The 20068-nt window shown below is 45.2% G+C and overlaps 1 protein-coding gene across 4 annotated transcripts in view; it reads right to left on the bottom strand.

Annotated features, from left to right (window-relative positions):
- The window catches only part of ralgapb (Ral GTPase activating protein non-catalytic subunit beta), a 140631-nt gene that overhangs the window by 13336 nt on the left and 107227 nt on the right, over positions 1 to 20068 (bottom strand). For all 4 annotated transcript variants that reach the window (XM_070896492.1, XM_070896493.1, XM_070896494.1 and 1 more), the window contains 5 exons: positions 15855 to 16064; positions 12910 to 13068; positions 8305 to 8470; positions 5926 to 6048; positions 1756 to 1892 (listed from right to left, as the gene is read on the bottom strand). In XM_070896492.1, the coding sequence (XP_070752593.1) occupies positions 1756 to 1892; positions 5926 to 6048; positions 8305 to 8470; positions 12910 to 13068; positions 15855 to 16064 (795 nt within the window). The remainder of the gene's footprint in view (positions 1 to 1755; positions 1893 to 5925; positions 6049 to 8304; positions 8471 to 12909; positions 13069 to 15854; positions 16065 to 20068) is intronic.

Here is a 20068-nt window from a genome sequence, read left to right as displayed (position 1 = left end):
TGTGGCAGGCAGTCTACACACAGCAGATCCTGCAAATAGTAATGAAAAAAAAGTGGCCAATTTTCAGTGGCCTTGATTTAGGAAGGAATGCTGGCCATGACACAGAGAAGTCCCTGCTCCTCTTGAATAGCGTCATGGAACCTCCAATCCTAACCACAGGAGCAGGGAGACATGGGCCTCAGTATAACATTCCACTCGAATGACGGCACAGCATATAGAATTTCCTAAATAGGAAAGTGGAAGATAAGAACATAAGTAATAGGAGCAGGAGTAGGCCATTTGGCCTTTCGAGCCTGCAATAAAATCGTGGTTGATCCTCTACCTCAACTCCACCTTCCCGCACTGTCCCCATATCCCTTAATTCCCAAACTCTGTCTTGCAAATACTCAACGACTGAGCATCCACAGCCCTCTGGGGTGGAGAATTCCAAAGATTCACAACCTTTTGAAATTTCTCCTCATCTCAGTTCTAAATGGCCGACCCCTTATTCTGATTCTGTGACCCAGTGTTCTAGATTCCCCAGCTAGGGGAATTAACCCTCTTTGCGTCATCCTCACAGCTTACTTGCCCACCTAACTTTATATCAGCAAACTTACACTCAGTTCTTTCATCGAAGTCATTAATATAGATTATAAATAGCTGAGGCCCAAGCACTGATCTTTGCAATATCCCGCTAATTACAGCCTGCTAACCCGAAAAAGTCCCGTTTATTCCTACTCACTGTTTTCTGTCCATTAACAAATCCTCAATCCATGCTAATATATTACCCCCAATCCCACGAATTCTAATTTTGTGTAATAACCTCTTAACAAATACTTTTTGAAAATCCAAATAAACTACACCCACTGGTTCCCCCTTATCTATTCTACTAGTTACATCTTCAAAAAACGAACAGATTTGTCAAACACAATTTCTCTTTCACAAATCAGTGTTGACTCCGCCTAATCATATTACGATTTTCTAAGTGCCCTGTTACCATGTCCCCAATAATAGATTCTAGCATTTTGCCTACTATTGACATTAGGCTACCTGGCCTATAGTTCCCCGTTTTTTCTCTTCCTCCTTTCTTAAATCGCAGGGTTAAGGTTGCTACCTTCCAATTCTTGGGGTTTGTTCTAGAATCTAGGGAATTCTGGAAGAATACCACCAGTGCATCCACTACCTCTGCAGCATCCTCTTTTAAAACTCTCTAGGATGCAGGTCGTCAGGTCGAGGGGATTTGTCGTCACTTAGTCTCATTAATTTCTCCAGTACTATGTCTTTAGTTATACTAATTTCTTTAAGTTCCTCATTCTCTCTAGACCTTTGGTTTCCCAATATCTCCGGAATGTTTTTTGTGTCTTCGACCATGAAGACAGATACAAGGTATGTCTATCGTCATAACTTTAAATATAGTTTCCCAATCTACCTTAACCAACTCGCCCCTCATACCTATGTAGTTTGCTTTGTTTAGATTTAAGACCCTAGTTTTGGACTGAACTAAATTACTTTCAAACTCAATATAAAATTTTCATCATATTATGGTCACTCTTCCCTAAATGCCCCTTTACTGCAAGGTTATAAATGAACCCTTTCTCATTGCACAATACTTGATCTAAAATAGCCTGTTCCCTACTTGGTTCCTCAATATATAGATCAACATAAGTGCACACACGCAGCAAGGGTCCGCACGTATCTACATACGAAATTGAAAAGTCATTCTTAATTACTGGAGGAATAAACCTGCGGCCCTGTGATATATCAGGGGAACCTCACCCTTTGGGAGTTGCCAAGGTTGTCAGAATGGTTTGGGAAGAGCTCCAAGGTCAATGGGCCTTGTTTCAGGAGACCTGGCAGCAGGTCCATCTGTGTCTCGGTCTCCTGCGTTGCAAGTCCACTCTCCGAAGAATCAGCTACAAACATAACACATGAAATAAGTGTCTTTCTGCAACACTGAAGGATTGACAATGATGGATTCAATGGCAATCAGAGCACCGACATTATTTATAAATCAAAGATTATGTTAAATAGATATATAACAATTAAATTAATATTTCATTGCAATCCCAATTGAAGATTAATGCTTTTCAGAGAGCATTTTGTTCCAAACTATTTATAACACACTTATTACCAATTCTGCATCTCAACAGGGGCCTATTTCAGTGAAGATAGATCTGCCTTTTCAAATAATGGAGCTTCACTGCTCCCCTGATGGTTCAGTGTGAACAAACCACGATGGCCTCAGATTCAATCCCTGGGGCTGTGACAAGTTAGCCAATCTCAGCCAGGGAGACAGTCGGTGTGCTACAGTGAGTCTCAATGCCTCTGGGTTGGAAGGAAATGGAAAGAGAGGAAAAAAAGTCAGGGATCTTGCTCCCGATTGGTAACCAGTGACCCTGGCTGGAAATGTTCAGGTGGACATCGGGTTAGGGCAGGATGGGCTTGACTAAGGCACCCCTCGTACAGATATCTTGCTCATTGTTGAGGCTCATGCATGCAGAAATAGACCCAACAAGGAGTAAAGTTCTTCAGGATGGAGGGGAGAAAACTGAAAGAAATATGGATATTTAGCTTTTAAAAAAGCGACTATTACAGTGCAATCTAAAGATGCAGAGAAGTATTTTGTTCCAATCAACTTACAACTGAAACTCATTATTACAATTCTGGATTGGCAAAGTTCATCAGAAGTGCACCTAATCGTTTGAGCTCCTTTATCGAGTTATAAGAACATAAGAACATAAAAATTAGGAACAGGAGTAGGCCATCTAGCCCCTTGAGCCTGCTCCGCCATTCAATAAGATCATGGCTGATCTGGCCGTGGACTCAGCTCCACTTACCCGCCCGCTCCCCATAACCATTAATTCCCTCATTGGTTAAAAATCTATCTGTGATTTGAATACATTCAATGAGCTAGCCTCAACTGCTTCCTTGGGCAGAGAATTCCACAGATTCACAACCCTCTGGGAGAAGAAATTCCTTCTCAACTCGGTTTTAAATTGGCTCCCCCATATTTTGAGGCTGTGCCCCCTAGTTCTAATCTCCCCGACCAGTGGAAACAACCTCTCTGCCTCTATCTTGTCTATCCCTTTCATTATTTTAAACGTTTCTATAAGATCATCTCTCATCTTCTGAACTCCAACGAGTAAAGACCCAGTCTACTCAATCTATCTTCATAAGGTAACCCCCTCATCTCCGGAATTAGCCTAGTGAATCGTCTCTGTACTCCCTCCAAAACTAGTATATCCTTCCTTAAGTAAGGTGACCAAAACTGCACGCAGTACTCCAGGTGCGGCCTCACCAATACCCTGTACAGTTGCAGCAGGACCTCCCTGCTTTTGTACTCCATCCCTCTCGCAATGAAGGCCAACATTCCATTCGCCTTCCTGATTACCTGCTACACCTGCAAACTAACTTTTTGGGATTCATGCACAAGGACCCCCAGGTCCCTCTGCACCGCAGCATGTTGCATGTTATGGAACCAATACCAAGACCATGGGGAGAATTTACAACAAAATAAGGTAGAATGGTAGAATCATAGAATGGTTACAGCACCGAAGGCCATTCGGCCCGTCGAGCCCATGCCGACTCTCAGCCAGTCCCACTCCCCTGCCCTTTCCCCGTAGCCGTGCAAATGTTTTTCCTTCAGATATGTATCCAACTCCCTTTTGAAAGCAGTGATTGAGTCTGCCTCCACCATCCTTTCATACAGTGCATTCCAGATCCCAACCACTCTGTGTATAAAAAAAAAAAGGTTTTTCTTTCATTGGCAAAAGAATCAAAGGCAATCACCTTAAATCTGTGCCCTCTGGGTCTCGACCCTTCCACCAATGGGAACAGTTTCTCTCTCTCTACTCTGTCCAGACCCCTCATGATTTTGAACACCTCGATCAAATCTCCTCTCGACCTTCTCTGCTCCAAAGAGAACAACCCCAGCTTCTCCAGTCTATCCACGTAACTGAAGTCCCTCATCCCTGGAATCATTCTCGTAAATCCTTTCTGCTCCCTCTCTAAGGCCTTCACATCCTTCCTAAAGTTGGTGCCCAAAATTGGATACAATACTCCAGTTGGGGCCAAACCAGTGTTGTATACAGGTTCTTCATCATTTCCACACTTTTGTACTCTATACCTCTATTTATGAAGCCCAGGATCCCATAAGTCTTTTAAACTGCTTTCTCAACCTGTCCTGCCACCTACTTATGCATACATACCCCCAGGTCTCTGTTCATGCACCTCCTTTAGGATTGTACCATCTAGTTTATATGTCCTCTCCTCATTCTATCAAAATGCATCATTTCACAGTTTACTGCGTTAAATTTCATCTGCCTTTAACAAATACGTGCTGGCTTTCCTTAATTAATCCACCCCTATCCAAGTGACTGTTAATGTTGTCCCTGATTACTGTTTCTAAAAGTTTCCCCACTATAGAGGTTAAACTGACTGGCCCGTAGCTGCTGGGTTTATCTTTACACCCTCTTTTGAACAAGGGTGTAACATTTGCAATTCTCCGGCACCACTGTTTCTAAGGAAGATTGGAATATTATGGCCAGGATCTCCGTGACTGCCGCCCTCTTCCTTGGTGAAGACAAATGCAAAGTACTCATTTAGTACCTCAGCCGTACCCTCTGCCTCCATGCGTAGGTCTCCTTTTTGGTCCCTAATTGGCCCCACACCCCCTCTTACTATTTATATGCTTATAGAAGACTTTTGGATGACCTTTTATGTTGGCTGCCATTCTATTCCCGTACCCTCTCTTTGCCCCTCTTATTTTCCTTTTCACTGCTCCTCTGACCTTTCTATATTTAGCCTGATTCCCAGATGCATGAAACACAAAAAAGTTAGTATGCAGGTAGAGCAAGTAATCAGGAAGGCAAATGGAATGTTAGCCTTTATTGCAATGGGAATGGAGTATAAAAACAGAAGTCCTGCTTCAATTGTACAGGGTATTGGCGAGGCCACACCTGGCGTACTGTGTACAGTTTTAGTCTCCATATTTAAGGAAGGATAAACTTGCATTGCAGGCTGTTCAGAGAAGGTTCACTTGGTTGATTCCGGAGATGAGGGGGTTGGCTTATAAAGATAGGTTGAGCCTTGACTGTACCCGAACTATTTCCTCTTTAAAGGCAGCCCATTGTTCCACTACAGTTTTGCCTGACAATCTTTGGTTCCAGTTTACCTGAGCCAGATCCATTCTCATCCCACTGAAATTGGCCTTCCCCCAGTTAATCATTTTTACTCTAGATTGCTCCTTGTCCTTTTCCATAACTAATCTAAACCTTATGATACTATGATCACTGTTCCCTATATATTCACCTACTGACACTTGCTCCACTTGACCCACCTTATTGCCCAGAATCAAATCCAGCAATGCATCCTCCCTCGTCGGGCTGGAAACATACCGAGGTGTTATAGTAACCAGGAGCAGAGAACTGCCCTGATCTCTATGGGAAAAAACTGCACGAGTTCATGGAGAGCAGTATTTCTACCAAAATATTAATGCACAATTGAGTTTATAATTACCCTGAAACACCATCCCAGTGCAAATCTTCAGAGGTGCAGTTATGGCATGACTACACATAGCAACCAGTGCAGCCCCCCTTGCTCCCGTGTATCTTAGAATAATGTTCTACTTGTAAGTTTACAAAAGCAAAGAGGGTTAAAATATTTATTCTGTGGCTACCTGCAATTCCAAGTTTGAGGCGGATAACCTCCACCAGTAAAAATACGACAATCACACACACATCACACACATCATTAATCTGGATCGCAAACAGAAATCCCCCTGGTAGTGCACTGCTCAACAAGTTGATGCAAAATTCCTTTGTGTGCTATTTAATGCTGTCGTTAATGCACAAAGGAATTTTATGTGAAGGGGTCAGGCAGTGTGTTCGCAGAGGAAACTAAACCCTCTGGTGTAAGGTTTTCCTAGACCACCGAATTTTTACTTACCGGATGATTCCACAAAAGAGGGAACAACAAAGGCAATTTCAGTCAAAGCATCGGCATAATACAGTGCTTTCTTCTCCCCGTTAAAAATGCCTCCGCCAGTGTCTTCGGGTGTGATTGTGTCCTCTGAGAACAGAATGAAAAGATCAGAAGGGTTATAGAAAGTTTGCCCCAAAATTGGTAAGGCGAATGTAGACAAGCTTCTGACCAGCTTCTCTGGGCCTCAAATTTCAATGCCCCTTCATATTCAGCTGATACAGGATAGAAAAATTGACTTGTCAAAGTATTACCTGAACAGGACACAGTTATTATCAGAGGAAGTTGTCTTGTAACCAAATCCATGCCCCCAAATTTCCTCTGACAAGTTGCCAGTCTGGATAAGGGTAGGCGACAGAAAATATATTTGTTCATAGGATGTGAGTGACGCTGGCATTTACTGCTCATCTCTTGCTGCCCAGAGGTGGTGGTGGGCGGCTGGCTCCTTGTACTGCTGCAGGCCTTATGCCGATAGTGCCACCACCATGGTGCTGGATAAGGAAGTGTAGGATACTGACCCAGTGAGGATCAGGGATGGTGTGAGACTTGGAGGGGAATTTGCAGGTGATAGTCTTTCAATTCTGGCCTTGTGCTCACCCCAGATTTTTTTTGCTGTGGCATTTGGTGGCCGTGCCTTCAGCTGCCTCTGCCCCAAGCTCTGGAATTCCCTCCTTAAACCCCTCTCTCCTTAAAACCTACCTCTTCGACCAAGATTTTGGTCACCTGTTCTAATATCTCGTGGCTCGGTGTCAAATTTTATCTGATAACGCTCCTGTGAAGCGCTTTGGGATATTTGACTACGTTTATAGGTGCTGAATAAATGCAAGTTGTTGTTGTTGATGATACCCACATCATTTATCCTGCTGGATCAACATTGCAGGATTCACGAAAAATCAGTGAAATATACTCAGCTGTACTTCAGTTGGTTTGTGCGAAACAAATAAAGAAAAAATACTTATTTTTTTAAAAAGCAATGTGCTCACCCAGACAAAAGGTGATTAATATGCTAACCGGAAGGGCCCAACAATTAGTATATTAACCAACTCCAATAAAAGTTAAATGCATAGACCATTTATGGGAGTGAGGAACGTCACTGGTCCATAGAAGGTATAACAGTGTATTTACTGCCCGATCACTACAGCTGTTCACAGGTCAACAAGGACAAAGAAGATTTAAATAGTGTCTCAAAGACTCACTTCTACCCACGTCATGGTTAAATTATGAGGACAAGTTGCATAGACTAGGCTTGTATGACCTTGAGATTAGAAGATTAAGGGGTGATCTAATTGAGGTGTTTATGATTGAAGTATTTAACAGGGTAGATAGAGTGAAATTGGTGGAGGAAGTCCAGAACAAGGGACATAACCTCAAAATTAGAGCCAGGCCGTTCAGGGTGATGTCAGGAAGCACTTCATCACACAAAGGGTGGTGGAAATGTGGAAGCTGTTGCGGCTGGAGGGAGGGGGAGGGGGGGCCGGGGGAGAGGGGAGGGCCGAGAGAGAGGGGGGAGGGCCGAGAGAGAGAGGGGGAGAGGGGAGGGCTGAGAGAGAGGGGGGCCGGGGGGGGGGGGGGGAAGGGGGGCTGGGGGAGAGGGGACGGCCGAGAGAGAGGGGAGGGCCGGGGGAGAGGGGGGGGCCGAGAGAGAGGGGGAGAGAGTGGGGGCCAGGGGAGAGGGGAGGGCCGAGAGAGGGGGAGAGGGGAAGGAAAGAGTCAATTGAAAATTTCAATACTGTGATTGATGGATTTTTGTTCGACAAAGGTATTAAGGGTTATGGAACCAAGCCGGGTATATGGCAGAAGAGGATCGAGGGGCTGAATGGCCTCCTCCTGTTCCTACTCTCATCAGTCTCAGTGGTGGTAGCAGAATCTACAACAGCTGGATAATTATATGTAAAATAAACATAAGAACATAAGAATTAGGAACAGGAGTAGGCCATCTAGCCCCTCGAGCCTGCTCCGCCATTCAAAAAGATCATGGCTGATCTGGCCGTGGACTTTAAACATTTAAAAGGTGTATGTGAAAGAGCAGGGGAATAGTGCCAAACGGATAGCTCTATCAGAGTTAGCCAAATGGCCTCCTGCTATGCTGTAAGCATCAAAATAAAACTAGTTATTTATCTCAATGTTGGCGGAATTTCAGATTGAGCAAAAGAGCCACCAAATTTGCCTACTAACAAATAGTAACTACATTTCAAAATAGTTCCTTCTAATTGAACCGCTTAGAAATATTTCTCAGCAATATGATAGTGCTGTGTGGTACAAGGTCCTCTCTGTCAAATGTTAATCACGGTGTGCATTTCCTGATGTCAGATTTCTGCGGATTTTCTTTGGATCTTGACAACATACCTTGTTCTGTTCCCTCGCTGCCATTGCATGTGTTAATTAGCCAGCTGGTTGACACGTGTCCAGTCCAGCCTGGGTGCCTCCCAACATCCACTGGCCATCCCAATGACAGGAGAAATTCCAAAAAATGAGACTGGACATTACTGGAGGATTCCACATTCCTGAGAATCTGAAAAGCCAAGGAAAAGAGGCAAAGTCTGTGAAATCTAAAATAAAGGCCATTCACATCACGAACGTGGTGCTGGGGGGGCTCCATCAATTACACAACTGCAGGCTACTTGGGAACAGGAGACTGTTCTGTGATCATAGCCGTACTCTGAATGAAGTTGCTGGATGTAACTGCACTTTGAGGAAGAAGACCCATGTCAAAGACTATTCCACCTATACCACTGATTATTTTTGAATGGTTTGGGTGAAGATCAAATGCCAACATTGTCCTTTGCTCCTTCATGGTATGCAGAATGCAAGGCCAAGGATCACCAAATGCCACACCGACTCCGCTCTCATGACACACGCTAATCTACGTTGCTTCGTAATATAGGTTTAACAAGGAAGACACGAATAAGCTCCCAAAAATAATAGGGGACCGAGGGTCTAGCGAGAAGGAGGAACTGAAGGAAATCCTTATTTGTCAGGAAATTGTGTTAGGGAAATTGATGGGATTGAAGGCCGATAAATCCACAGGGCCTGATAGTCTGCATCCCAGAGTACTTAAGGAAGTGGCCCTAGAAATAGTGGATGCATTGGTGGTCATTTTCCAACATTGTATAGACTCTGGATCAGTTCCTATGGACTGGAGGGTAGCTAATGTAACCCCACTTTTTAAAATAGGAGGGAGAGACAACAGGGAATTATAGCCTGACATTGGTCGGGAAAATGTTGGAATCAATTATTAAAGATGTAATAGCAGCGCATTTGGAAAGCAGTGACAGGATCGGTCCAAGTCAGCATGGATGTATGAAAGGGAAATCATGCTCGACAAATCTTCTAAAATTTTTTGAGCATGTAACTAGTAGAGTGGACAAGGGAGAACCAGTGGATGTGGTCTCTTTGGACTTTCAAAAGACTTTTGACAAGGTCCCACACAAGAGATTAGTGTGCAAAATTAAAGCACATACTATTGGGGGTAATGTATTGACATGGAGAGAAAACTGGTTGGCAGACAGGAAGCAAAGAGTAGGAATAAATGGGTCCTTTTCAGAATGGCAGGCAGTGACTAGTGGGATACTGCAAGGTTCAGTGCTGGGACCCCAGTTATTTACAATATACATTAATGATTTAGACGAAGGAATTGAATGTAATATCTCCAAGTTTGCAGATGACACTAAGCTGGGTGGCAGTGAGAGCTGTGAGGAGGATGCTAAGAGGCTGCAGGGTGACTTGGACAGGTTAGGTGAGTGGACAAATGCATGGCAGATGCAGTATAATGTAGATAAATGTGAGGTTATCCACTTTGGTGGCAAAAACAGGAAGGTAGAATATTATCAGCATGGTGATAGATTAGGAAAAGGGGAGGTGCAACGAGACCTGGTGTCATGGTTCATCAGTCATTGACAGTTGGCATGCAGGTACAGCAGGCGGTGAAGGCGGCAAATGGCATGTTGGCATTCATACCGAGAGGATTTGAGTACAGGAGCAGGGAGGTCTTACTGCAGTTGTACAGGGCCTTAGTGAGGCCTCACCTTGAATATTGTGTACAGTTTTGGTCTCCTAATCCGAGGAAGGACATTCTTGCTATTGAGGGAGTGCAGCAAAGGTTTACCAGACTGATTCCCGGGATGGCTGGACTGACATGAAGAAGCTTATAGTCACTGGAATTTAGAAGAATGAGAGGCGAGCTCATAGAAACATAAAATTCTGACGGATTAGACAGGTTAGATGCAGGAAGAATGTTCCCGATGTTGGGGGAGTCCAGAACCAGGGGTCACAGTCTAAGGAAAAGGGGTAAGCCATTTAGGACTGAGATGAGGAGAAACTTCTTCACGCAGAGAATTGTGAACCTGTGGAATTCTCTACCACAGAAAGTTGTTGAGGCCAGTTCGTTAGATATATTCAAAAGGGAGTTAGATGTGGCCCTTATGGCTAAAGGGATCAAGGGGTATGGAAAGAAAGCAGGAATGGGGTACTGAAGTTGCATGTTCAGCCATGAACTCATTGAATGGCGGTGCAGGCTCGAAGGGCCGAATGGCCTACTCCTGCACCTATTTTCTATGTTTACATGCTTAAAGTGCACCACTTTTAACTAGGTACATCAGTATAGGTTATATTTGTCTAAATGAACAATGATTAAACATAATTTAGTCGAGTTCAAGTCCGATATGGTTTCACTCTATCTCTAGCAATGACAATGTACAAGGGGGTATTTGCAATTCCACACTAGTGAAATGACTTATAACAAATAAATATTCTGCAGAATTGTTTGCCAGTTGTACATTAAGATGCACCAATATTAAGACAACAAATTTTATGCTGAAGAAAAAAATTGGTAACTGCAACCTCGGGTTTATCACAACAGGGCGATCACAACCTGCATGGTCACCTCAGTACAAGAAATCAACAGCTGTAATCAACACTCCTGTCATTTAGTTTTGGCCTGTGTGGCTCCTTAAACCAGTTTGCAGCCCATTCAAAAGTCAGCACATGCGCGCTTTTTTTCAATTTTTTGATGAGGTAACCGAGAGGGTTGATGAGGGTGTACATGGATTTCCAAAAGGCATTCGACAAAGTGCCACATAATCGGCTTGCCAGCAAAGTTGAAGCCCATGGAATGAAAGGGACAGTGGCAGCATGGATACGGGATTGGCTCAGTGACAGGAATCAGAGAGTAGTGGTGAGCGGTTATTTATCGGACTGGAGGAAGGTATACAGTGGTGTTCCCCAGGGGTCGGTACTGGGACCACTGCTTTTCTTGATATATATTAACGACCTGGATGTGGGTGTACAGGGCACAATTTCAAAATTTGCAGATGACCGAAAACTTGGAAGTGCAGTGAACAGTGAGGAAGATAGTGATAGACTTCGAGAAGACACAGACAGGCTGGTGGAATGGGCAGACACGGGGCAGACAACATTTAACGCAGAAAAGTGCGAAGTGATACATTTTTGTAGAAAGAATGAGAGGAAATATAAACGAAATGGTACAATCCTAAAGGGGGTGCATGAAGAGAGAGCTGGGGGTATATGGGCATCAATCGTTGAAGATGGCAGGGCAGGTTGAGAGAGCGGTTAAAAAGCTTACGGGATCCTGGGCTTCATGAATAGAGGCATAGAGTACAAAAATGTGGAAATTATGAACCTATATAAAACACGGGTTTGGCCTCAACTGGAATACCGTGTTCAATTCTGGGCACCGCACGTTAGGAAGGATGTGAAGGCCTTGGAGAAGGTGCGGAAAAGATTTACGAGAATGGTTCCAGGGATGAGGGACTTCAGTTACATGGAGAGACTGGAGAAGCTGGGGTTGTTCTCCTTAGAGCAGGGAAGGTTGAGAGGAGATTTGATCGAGGTGTTCAAAATCATGAGGGGTCTGGATAGAGTAGATCGAGAGAAACTGTTCCCATTGGTGGAGGTGTCGAGACCCAGAGGGCACAGATTTAAGGTGATTGGCAGAAAAACCAAAAGCGACATAAGAAAAAACTTTTTTAAAAACGCAGCGAGTGGTTAAGATCGGGAATGTGCTGCCTGAGAGGGTGGTGGAGGCAGACTCAATCGTGGCTTTCAAAAGGGAGTTGTATAAAAAATTGCAGGACTACGGGGAAAGGGTGGGGGAGTGGGACTAGCTGAAGTGGTCTTGGAGAGCAGGCACGGGCTCGATGGGCCGAATGCCCTCCTCCCATGCTATAACCTCTCTATGATTGTATAAACACCGGCTCACCGGCTGCGTGGGACCCCTGGAGCACCGCCACCTACTAATTTGTAAAAATGTTCTCATTGTTGAAACAAACAGCACAGTAAAAGTTGCCACATATAATTAGTCATTTCAAGCAATGTAATTACTCTGCAACATATTGACCTCCTGACAGCAATTAGCTATCGGCCTTATTTGGGATTCTACTGCAAGTGAAGTAGTTGAGTCCATTATAAACAGGCTGAACAAAAACAGGCTGCTTAGAACTTTAATAGTTTACTGAGTCATTATTAGGAATAATAGTGACAGAGTAACCATTGCCCTCATCTTGTAATATTGATCAAGCCCTTGTGCTTCACAGCTGATTGCCTGCTCACTCTCTCCAGCCTCCCCCTCCCACCCACAACACAAGCCCCGACTCCTCCCATCTCTCTGTGCGACAAGGCAGTGCTCCGCCTGTTATAAACTGAAGTGCAGGAACCCGCAAGCTTGAATGAGGGTGGTGGGAAATGGATTCCATGCCGATTTTGAAGCCAGAGCGGGGTCAAAGCAGATGCTGGGAGAAAACGCTGAGTGTTCACATAGAAGACAGACAGCTGGGCTGATACCAGAACAAATATCAAGTAGTGAATTTTAGCCAATGATTCAATCATACAGCTTGGTTCCACTCAAACCAATTAAGTTTTGCTCCCACACATTACCATAACATTAAAGATCGTTACATCATTAAGTATCATTTATTACACGAACAAGACCCTTACCTCTTGGCTGGTTTTCTGTCCAGGTTTCATGTAAAATATGAAGACAGTTTCGAAAGGCCTGCAAGGCAGCAGGTCCAAGTAGCCGACATCATCAAAAAACCCAGCAAGGGTTGAGTCAAGTGCAATGAGGTGAGGAGGAAGGCGGCTGTTACCCGGCTCCTGGGGAAGTACACAAACACAGCTAGAAATGAGCATCGGTGGAATAATGAATGATGTTGGGGGTGGTTTGTGATGATCATCACAAAGGGGTGCACAAGTTGTCTTTGGGACAATGGCTACACAAGTGACCGAATACAACTCCATAAACAAACTGATTACAGTTCTGGTGGCCATATTATAAAAAGGATAGCGAGGCACTGGAGAGACTGCAGCGAAGGTTTACACGGATCATACCAGAAATGCGAGGGTATACATATCAGGAAAGGATGAACAGGCTGGGGCTCTTTTCTCCTGAAAAAAGACTGAGGGGTGACCTAATAGAGGTCTTTAAAATGATGAAAGGTTTTGATAAGAGTGGATACAGAGAGAATGTTTCCACTTGTGGGGAAGAGCATAACTAGAGGCCATCAATATAAGATAGTCACCAAGAAATCCAATGGGGAATTCAGAAGAAACTTCTTTACTCAGAGAGTGGGGAGAATGTGGAACTCGCTGCCACCGGGAGGGGTTGAGGCGAATAGTATCGATGCATTTAAGGGGAGGCTAGACAAGCATATGAAAGTGAAGGGAATAGAGGGTTATCCTGATAGATTTAGATGAGGAAAGACAGGAGGAGGCTTGAGTGGAGCATAAACGCCGGCATGGACTGGTTGGGACGACTGGCCTGTTTCTGTGCTGTATATCCCGTGTAATCCTATGTAAACCTAATCATGCAATTTTGTAGAATATACAAGAGTTTCTGAAATTGTGAAAATGTTACTTATATTTTTAAGAAATTGTTTATCACAACTGAACAAAGTGACTGCTGGCAGGAACACCAAATGTAAAGGACATGCCTCACCTGAATAGAAGGGAACCCACCCCATAAAATACATGGGGCAGTGATCACGGCAGTTAAATACCATCGGCTCTAGTTGTTCATGTTGGGTGCCCACCAGGTCGTAACGTCCAGCCCCCCCCACCTAGTGGGGGAGGAGGGAGAGGGAAGGTACCACACTTCCAATCCCAAATGATTTTAGGTGCTCCTTTATAAGGGAGCTAATCATTTCAGAGACAAAAAACTGTATCCAGTTTAAAAAGCCTCAGTGAGCATGATAGGATTAGAGGTGTGGGGTTTTTTATTCTGCAATGGTGTGGAGTTCAAGGAGATTGGATTGAGGTCTTGAGCCAGCATTTTGGTTTATCCGCCTGGCCCACTTCTGGTTGCATTGCTGTTGTGGCCATCTCTCTCTTTCCATTGCATATCCTTGTTAATATAGTGTTTGGGCCTTGGAGCTCAGCCCTTCCAGTGTGACCCCTCCAGACCCCGACCTCCTCGCTGCCCTCGCTCCTCCAGGTCCCGACCTCCCCTCGCTCCTCCAGACCCTGACCTCCCTTCGCTCCCCCAGACCCCTCGCTCCCCCAGATCCCGACCTCCCTTGGCTCCCCCAGGTCCCGACCTCCCCTTGCTCCTCCAGATCCCGACCTCCCCTCGCTCCTCCAGATCCCGACCTCCCCTCGCTCCCCCAGACCCCTCGCTCCCCCAGATCCCGACCTCCCCTCGCTCCCCCAGATCCCGACCTCCCCTCGCTCCCCCAGATCCCGACCTCCCCTCGCTCCTCCAGATCCCGACCTCCCCTCGCTCCTCCAGACCCTGACCTCCCCTCGCTCCTCCAGACCCTGACCTCCCCTCGCTCCCCCAGACCCCTCGCTCCCCCAGATCCCGACCTCCCCTCGCTCCCCCAGATCCCGACCTCCCCTCGCTCCTCCAGATCCCGACCTCCCCTCGCTCCTCCAGATCCCGACCTCCCCTCGCTCCCCCAGACCCCTCGCTCCCCCAGATCCCGACCTCCCCTCGCTCCCCCAGATCCCGACCTCCCCTCGCTCCCCCAGATCCCGACCTCCCCTCGCTCCCCCAGATCCCGACCTCCCCTCGCTCCTCCAGACCCTGACCTCCCCTCGCTCCCCCAGACCCCTCGCTCCCCCAGATCCCGACCTCCCCTCGCTCCCCCAGATCCCGGCCTCCCCTCGCTCCCCCAGATCCCGACCTCCCCTTGCTCCTCCACCACTGTCTTCATATTTATGCAGATTCACTACAAATATTCAAAAGGGGACTGAGCAGGTTTGTGACAGTGGCAGACATCACTACCAATAGGTGTGTGGGGTATCGGGGTTGTCTCTACCACTCACTGTGGTCTCTTGGAAACTGTCTGATCACTTTCAGGGGTTGAAGAGGAATTGCCATAGAGTATTTTTTTCTTCTAAATTCACTGAGGGCCCCCGTCCCCCCATCTCTGTTCATTTGCCTCCCCCAGAATATTGCAAGTCTGGTTGATGGAGGAAGATGGGGGTCATGGTGTACACGAATTCCGTTATTACAATATGGGACAGGTTTGATGGACCAGCTGGTCTTTTCCTGTTCATTTCCGTATGTAACTGGGTAAAGACTGTTCACAGCCCTCTGCTGCCCCTCCCTGTCGGAGGAACGCAGAAATTCACCCCCTTATTTCAATCACAGATAATTCAAAACTTTTAGAAAAATCTTTTCCACGCAGTATACAAAACCACAGAACAGCTTCAACTTGTAGCAGCGTTTTGTAGTTACCAAGACAATGTGGGAAATATTTTGTTGACTGAATTATGCTCTAGCCTATCTAGATTTCTTTTATGTTATTAAGAAATTTAGGAGGCAGTGAGATAGAAAATGGAATGGGACTTATTCACTCACTGTAAAGAGGAGGGAAGATGTAAATCAGTAACGAGAATTAATAACGCTCTTCCAAAGTCTTAGGAAAAACCCAGCTTACCTTCAGTGCTTCCAGAGAAAGAAAGCCAAAATGTGAAAGGAGGAGTCGTGCGGTCTGGAACTCCTGCGCTGGTGGAGGGGGGGTGCATTCGGTGACCGGATCAGGGAATAGGGTCTTGGACAGTCTCTCTTCACTGATCTTCTCCAGCGCATTTTCATATTGAATTTGTTTGGTCATCAAGTGCTTCAGCTTCTCGTGTTGAACTTCCAGCTGCAAGAGTTTCATTAGAGTTCACATTTTCTAACAGTTGGCATCAGGAGGCCGTCCTACATTACAACAGTGACCACACTTCAAAAGTACTTCATTGGCTGTAAAGCGTTTGCAGACGCCGAGGTCGTGAAAGATGCTGTAGAAATGTAAGTCTTTCTTTCTTATTCTTCACATTACAGTGGAACCTCGATTAGTTGCTCTATGATGGCGAGTATTGGTTCCCAAAAAGGAAAATCATGAGTTACCTTCACAGTTTAAAAGTGAGAAATGTTTGAAACATAACACGGTAGCCAAACTCAAAGTTAAATGTGAAAGCTGTACAGACAGTAGGTTCTAGCATGGACGAGTACTTGGCCCATTGCATCACAAACCCAGTCTATGGGAACTCAATTTAAAATGTTCAATTGTACCTCAGCTGGTTTCTACAAAACCAAGTCTGGGTTCCCATCAGTTGCAGATAACGAGGTTCCACTTTAAATCCACAAAACGTGCGTGTGTCACCAGTGTACGCAGGAAAGGTCAGCAAATCCTGGAGGTACGTGAGCTATCCTTCCTGTCCTACGCACAGCCATCCAAAAGGTCTTTTGAACAACGGAGGCATTAGTGTGCAAACCACCAGAAACCATACAATTCCATAAATTTAACGGCGTGTGCAAACTAGCCCACTTCCATTTAATCTCGGGCGATTGGCATAACTGCGCATCTAGGGCAACGTACCAGGCCTGTGCCAGGCTCGACTAATATGCAAGGGATCAGTAAGAGCAGGTCAACAGTGCCTCGGTTTAATGTCTCAGGCAAGAGATGGCGATGCAGCATTTATCCACTATTAGACTGCTGCCTCAAGTGTCGTACTGAGGGAGCGCTGCCTTGTTCCAAGTGCTGTGTTTTGGATCAGATGACAAACCAAAGCCCCAAAACAGATGGGCTGCTCATTAATCATGCTGATGTTTGTGGGATCTTGCAGTGCCCAAATGGTCTGCTGTGTTTGCCTACAAAACAGTGACTGCATTTCAAAAGCAGTTCACTGGGACATCCTGAGGATATGAAAAGGGATATATAAAAGCTGTCTTCCTTTACTGCACAGAAGTGTTATCCGAAAATGATGTTTGAACTCACAGCATTTCGACTCAGACGTGAGTGCCAGCAACTGAGACAACCCGACATTGCGTTGGGCATGCAATAGTCCAGATCATAAATGGACCGACATACTTTAACAGACACGCGGTGTACAAATGTAGATGCAGTTTATACTCACTGCTGAATGAGAGCGAGATTGCTCTATAATTGAGTGGGTTTAATTGTAGTAAATAACACGTAAACTCTGCCTCGATTCACATCAAATTACTTAATGAGCCTACAGCCCCTGGAGAAGGGGCTGGGGGGTGGAGAGAGTGGAGCCGAGCTGGTGCATTGGCCCGTTTCAGTGTGCATTATGACACACAGTTTACAATGGATATGGTAGCTTCATGATTATTTTATGGGACCAGCAACTCACCAGGGAAAGTTGTGAAACTGAATTCAATAAATCTGATAGTTTGTGGGCCGGCATCAGAGATAATTACAATGAAAGCTGCCGGATTGTTGCTAAAAATAAAAATACCTCGACTAGTTCACGAATTCCCTTCAGGGGAGGGAACCTGCCACCTGTATCTGGTCTGGCCCACGTGACTTTAGTCAGGATTACCTCAATATTCTCTGAAATATCCCAGCAAGCTTTGCCAGCACCACCCACATTATAACAAATAACAGCTGTTTCTGGGGTGTTGTGGCAGCTCCAGCTCGGATATTGATAAGCCTCCTGGGTGTGGAATGGATTAATCACTGAGATTTGTTGAGCTGCTCCAGATTAAGACTTTCACAATGTAAATTTCGTGCTAACAGTCAAACCTCAGGCGCACTGTTCCGTTCTATTTGTTTCTGGCAAATGGGGGCAGCACTGTTCCACCAGCAAATTCCCAACCCTCCCGGAGAGTAACAATAACAGCGCTACACTGCAGTCAGAATCCACTGAGGTAGTGGGACTGTGCTCCTCCACATCTGCTCACGAGTTGAGTAAAGTTGGGGAAAACCAATACACATATTTCCATTTTAAAAGCTCCTCAAAGCAACAAGCAATCCTCAAATGTCCTGAACAAGATAAGCTAAGGTATGGCAAGAATTAAATATTTAAAAAAGAAAAGAAAACAGTACTTGCCCAACGGGATAGTAAGCAGATACATACTGGCTGGTGTTTGGGGCAATATACTTCAGAACGGATAGCAAACAAGTTCACTCTTTTCTCTACTCCCACTCTAGAGACTTGAGCACATAAACCTAGGCCAACACTCCCAGTGCGGTGCTGAGGGAGTGCTGCACTGTCGGAGGTGCCGTTTTTCGGATGAGAAGTTAAACCGAGGCCCCGTCTGCTCTCTCAGGGGGACGTAAAAGATCTTGTGGCACTATTTCGAAGAAGAGTAGCGGAGTTCTCCCCGGTATCCCGGCCAATATTTATCCCTCAACCATTACCACAAACAGATTATCTGATCATTATCACATTGTTGTTGTTGGAGCTTGCTGTGTGCAAATTGGCTGCCGCATTTCCCAAATTACAACAGTGACTAGATTCCAAAAGTACTTCATTAGCTGTAAAGCGTTTTGAGATGTCCGGTGGTCGTGAAAGGCGCTACATAAATACAAGTCTTTTTTTTTCTGAGAACATAAGAAATTGGAGCAGGAGAAGGCCTGCTCCACCATTTAATACGATCATGGCTGATCCGATCATGGACTCATCCGATCATGGACTCAGCTCCACTTCCCTGCCCGTTCCCCATAACCCCTTAATCCCTTATCGGTTAAGAAACTGTCTATCTCTGAATAAATGTATTCAATGTCCCAGCTTCCACAGCTCTCTGAGGCAGAGAATTCCACAAATTTACAACCCTCAGAGGAAATTCCTCCTCATCTCAGTATTAAATGGGTGGCCCCTTATTCTAAGATTATGCCCTCTAGTTCTAGTCTCCCCTATCAGTGGAAATATCCTCTGCATCCACCTCGTCAAGCCCCCTCATAATCTTATACGTTTCGATAAGATCACCTCTCATTCTTCTGAATTCCAATGAGTAGAGGCCCAACCTACTCAACCTTTCCTCATAAGTCAACCCCCTCACCTCCAGAATCAACCTAGTGAACTTTCTCTGAACTGCCTCCAAAGCAAGTATATCCTTTCGTAAACATGGAAACTAAAATTATATGCAGTATTCCAGGTGTGGCCTCACCAATACCCCGTATAACTGTAGCAAGACTTCCCTGCTTTTATACTCCATCCCCTTTGCAATAAAGGCCAAGATTCCATTGGTCTTCCTGATCACTTGCTGTATCTGCATACTATCCTTTTGTGTTTCATGCACAAGTACCCCCAGGTCCCTCTGTACTGCGGCACTTTGCAATCTTTCTCCATTTAAATAATAACTTGCTCTTTGATGTTTTGCTGCCGAAGTGCATGACCTCAGACTTTCCAACATTATACTTCATCTGCCAAATTTTTGCCCCCTCACTTAGCCTGTCTATGTCCTTTTGCAGATTTGTTGTGTCCTCCTCACACAACTTTTCCTCCCATCTTTGTATCGTCAGCAAACTTGGCTAAGTTACACTCAGTCCTTTCTTCCAAGTAGTTAATATAGATTGTAAATAGTTGGGGTCCCAGCACTGATCCCTGCGGCACCCCACTAGTTACTGGTTGTCAACCCGAGAATGAACCATTTATCCCGATTCTGTTTTCAGTTAGTTAGCCAATCCTCTATCCATGCTAATATATTACCCCCAACCCCGTGAACTTTTATCTTGTGCAGTAACCTTTTTATGTGGCACCTTGTCAAATGCCTTCTGGAAATCCAAATACACCACATCGACTGGTTCCCCTTTATCCACCCTGTTCTAAGCTGAATATTCCTCTAAATTTAAGGCTGCCAGCACCAAACCCACGTGAACGCTGTCTCGAAGTAGTGCAGCTGTTGTGTGTGCAGATC

Source organism: Pristiophorus japonicus, chromosome 12, assembly GCF_044704955.1.
Source record: "Pristiophorus japonicus isolate sPriJap1 chromosome 12, sPriJap1.hap1, whole genome shotgun sequence".
Lineage (NCBI taxonomy): Eukaryota > Metazoa > Chordata > Chondrichthyes > Pristiophoridae > Pristiophorus > Pristiophorus japonicus.
This window is presented reverse-complemented; position numbering and strand designations above follow the sequence as displayed.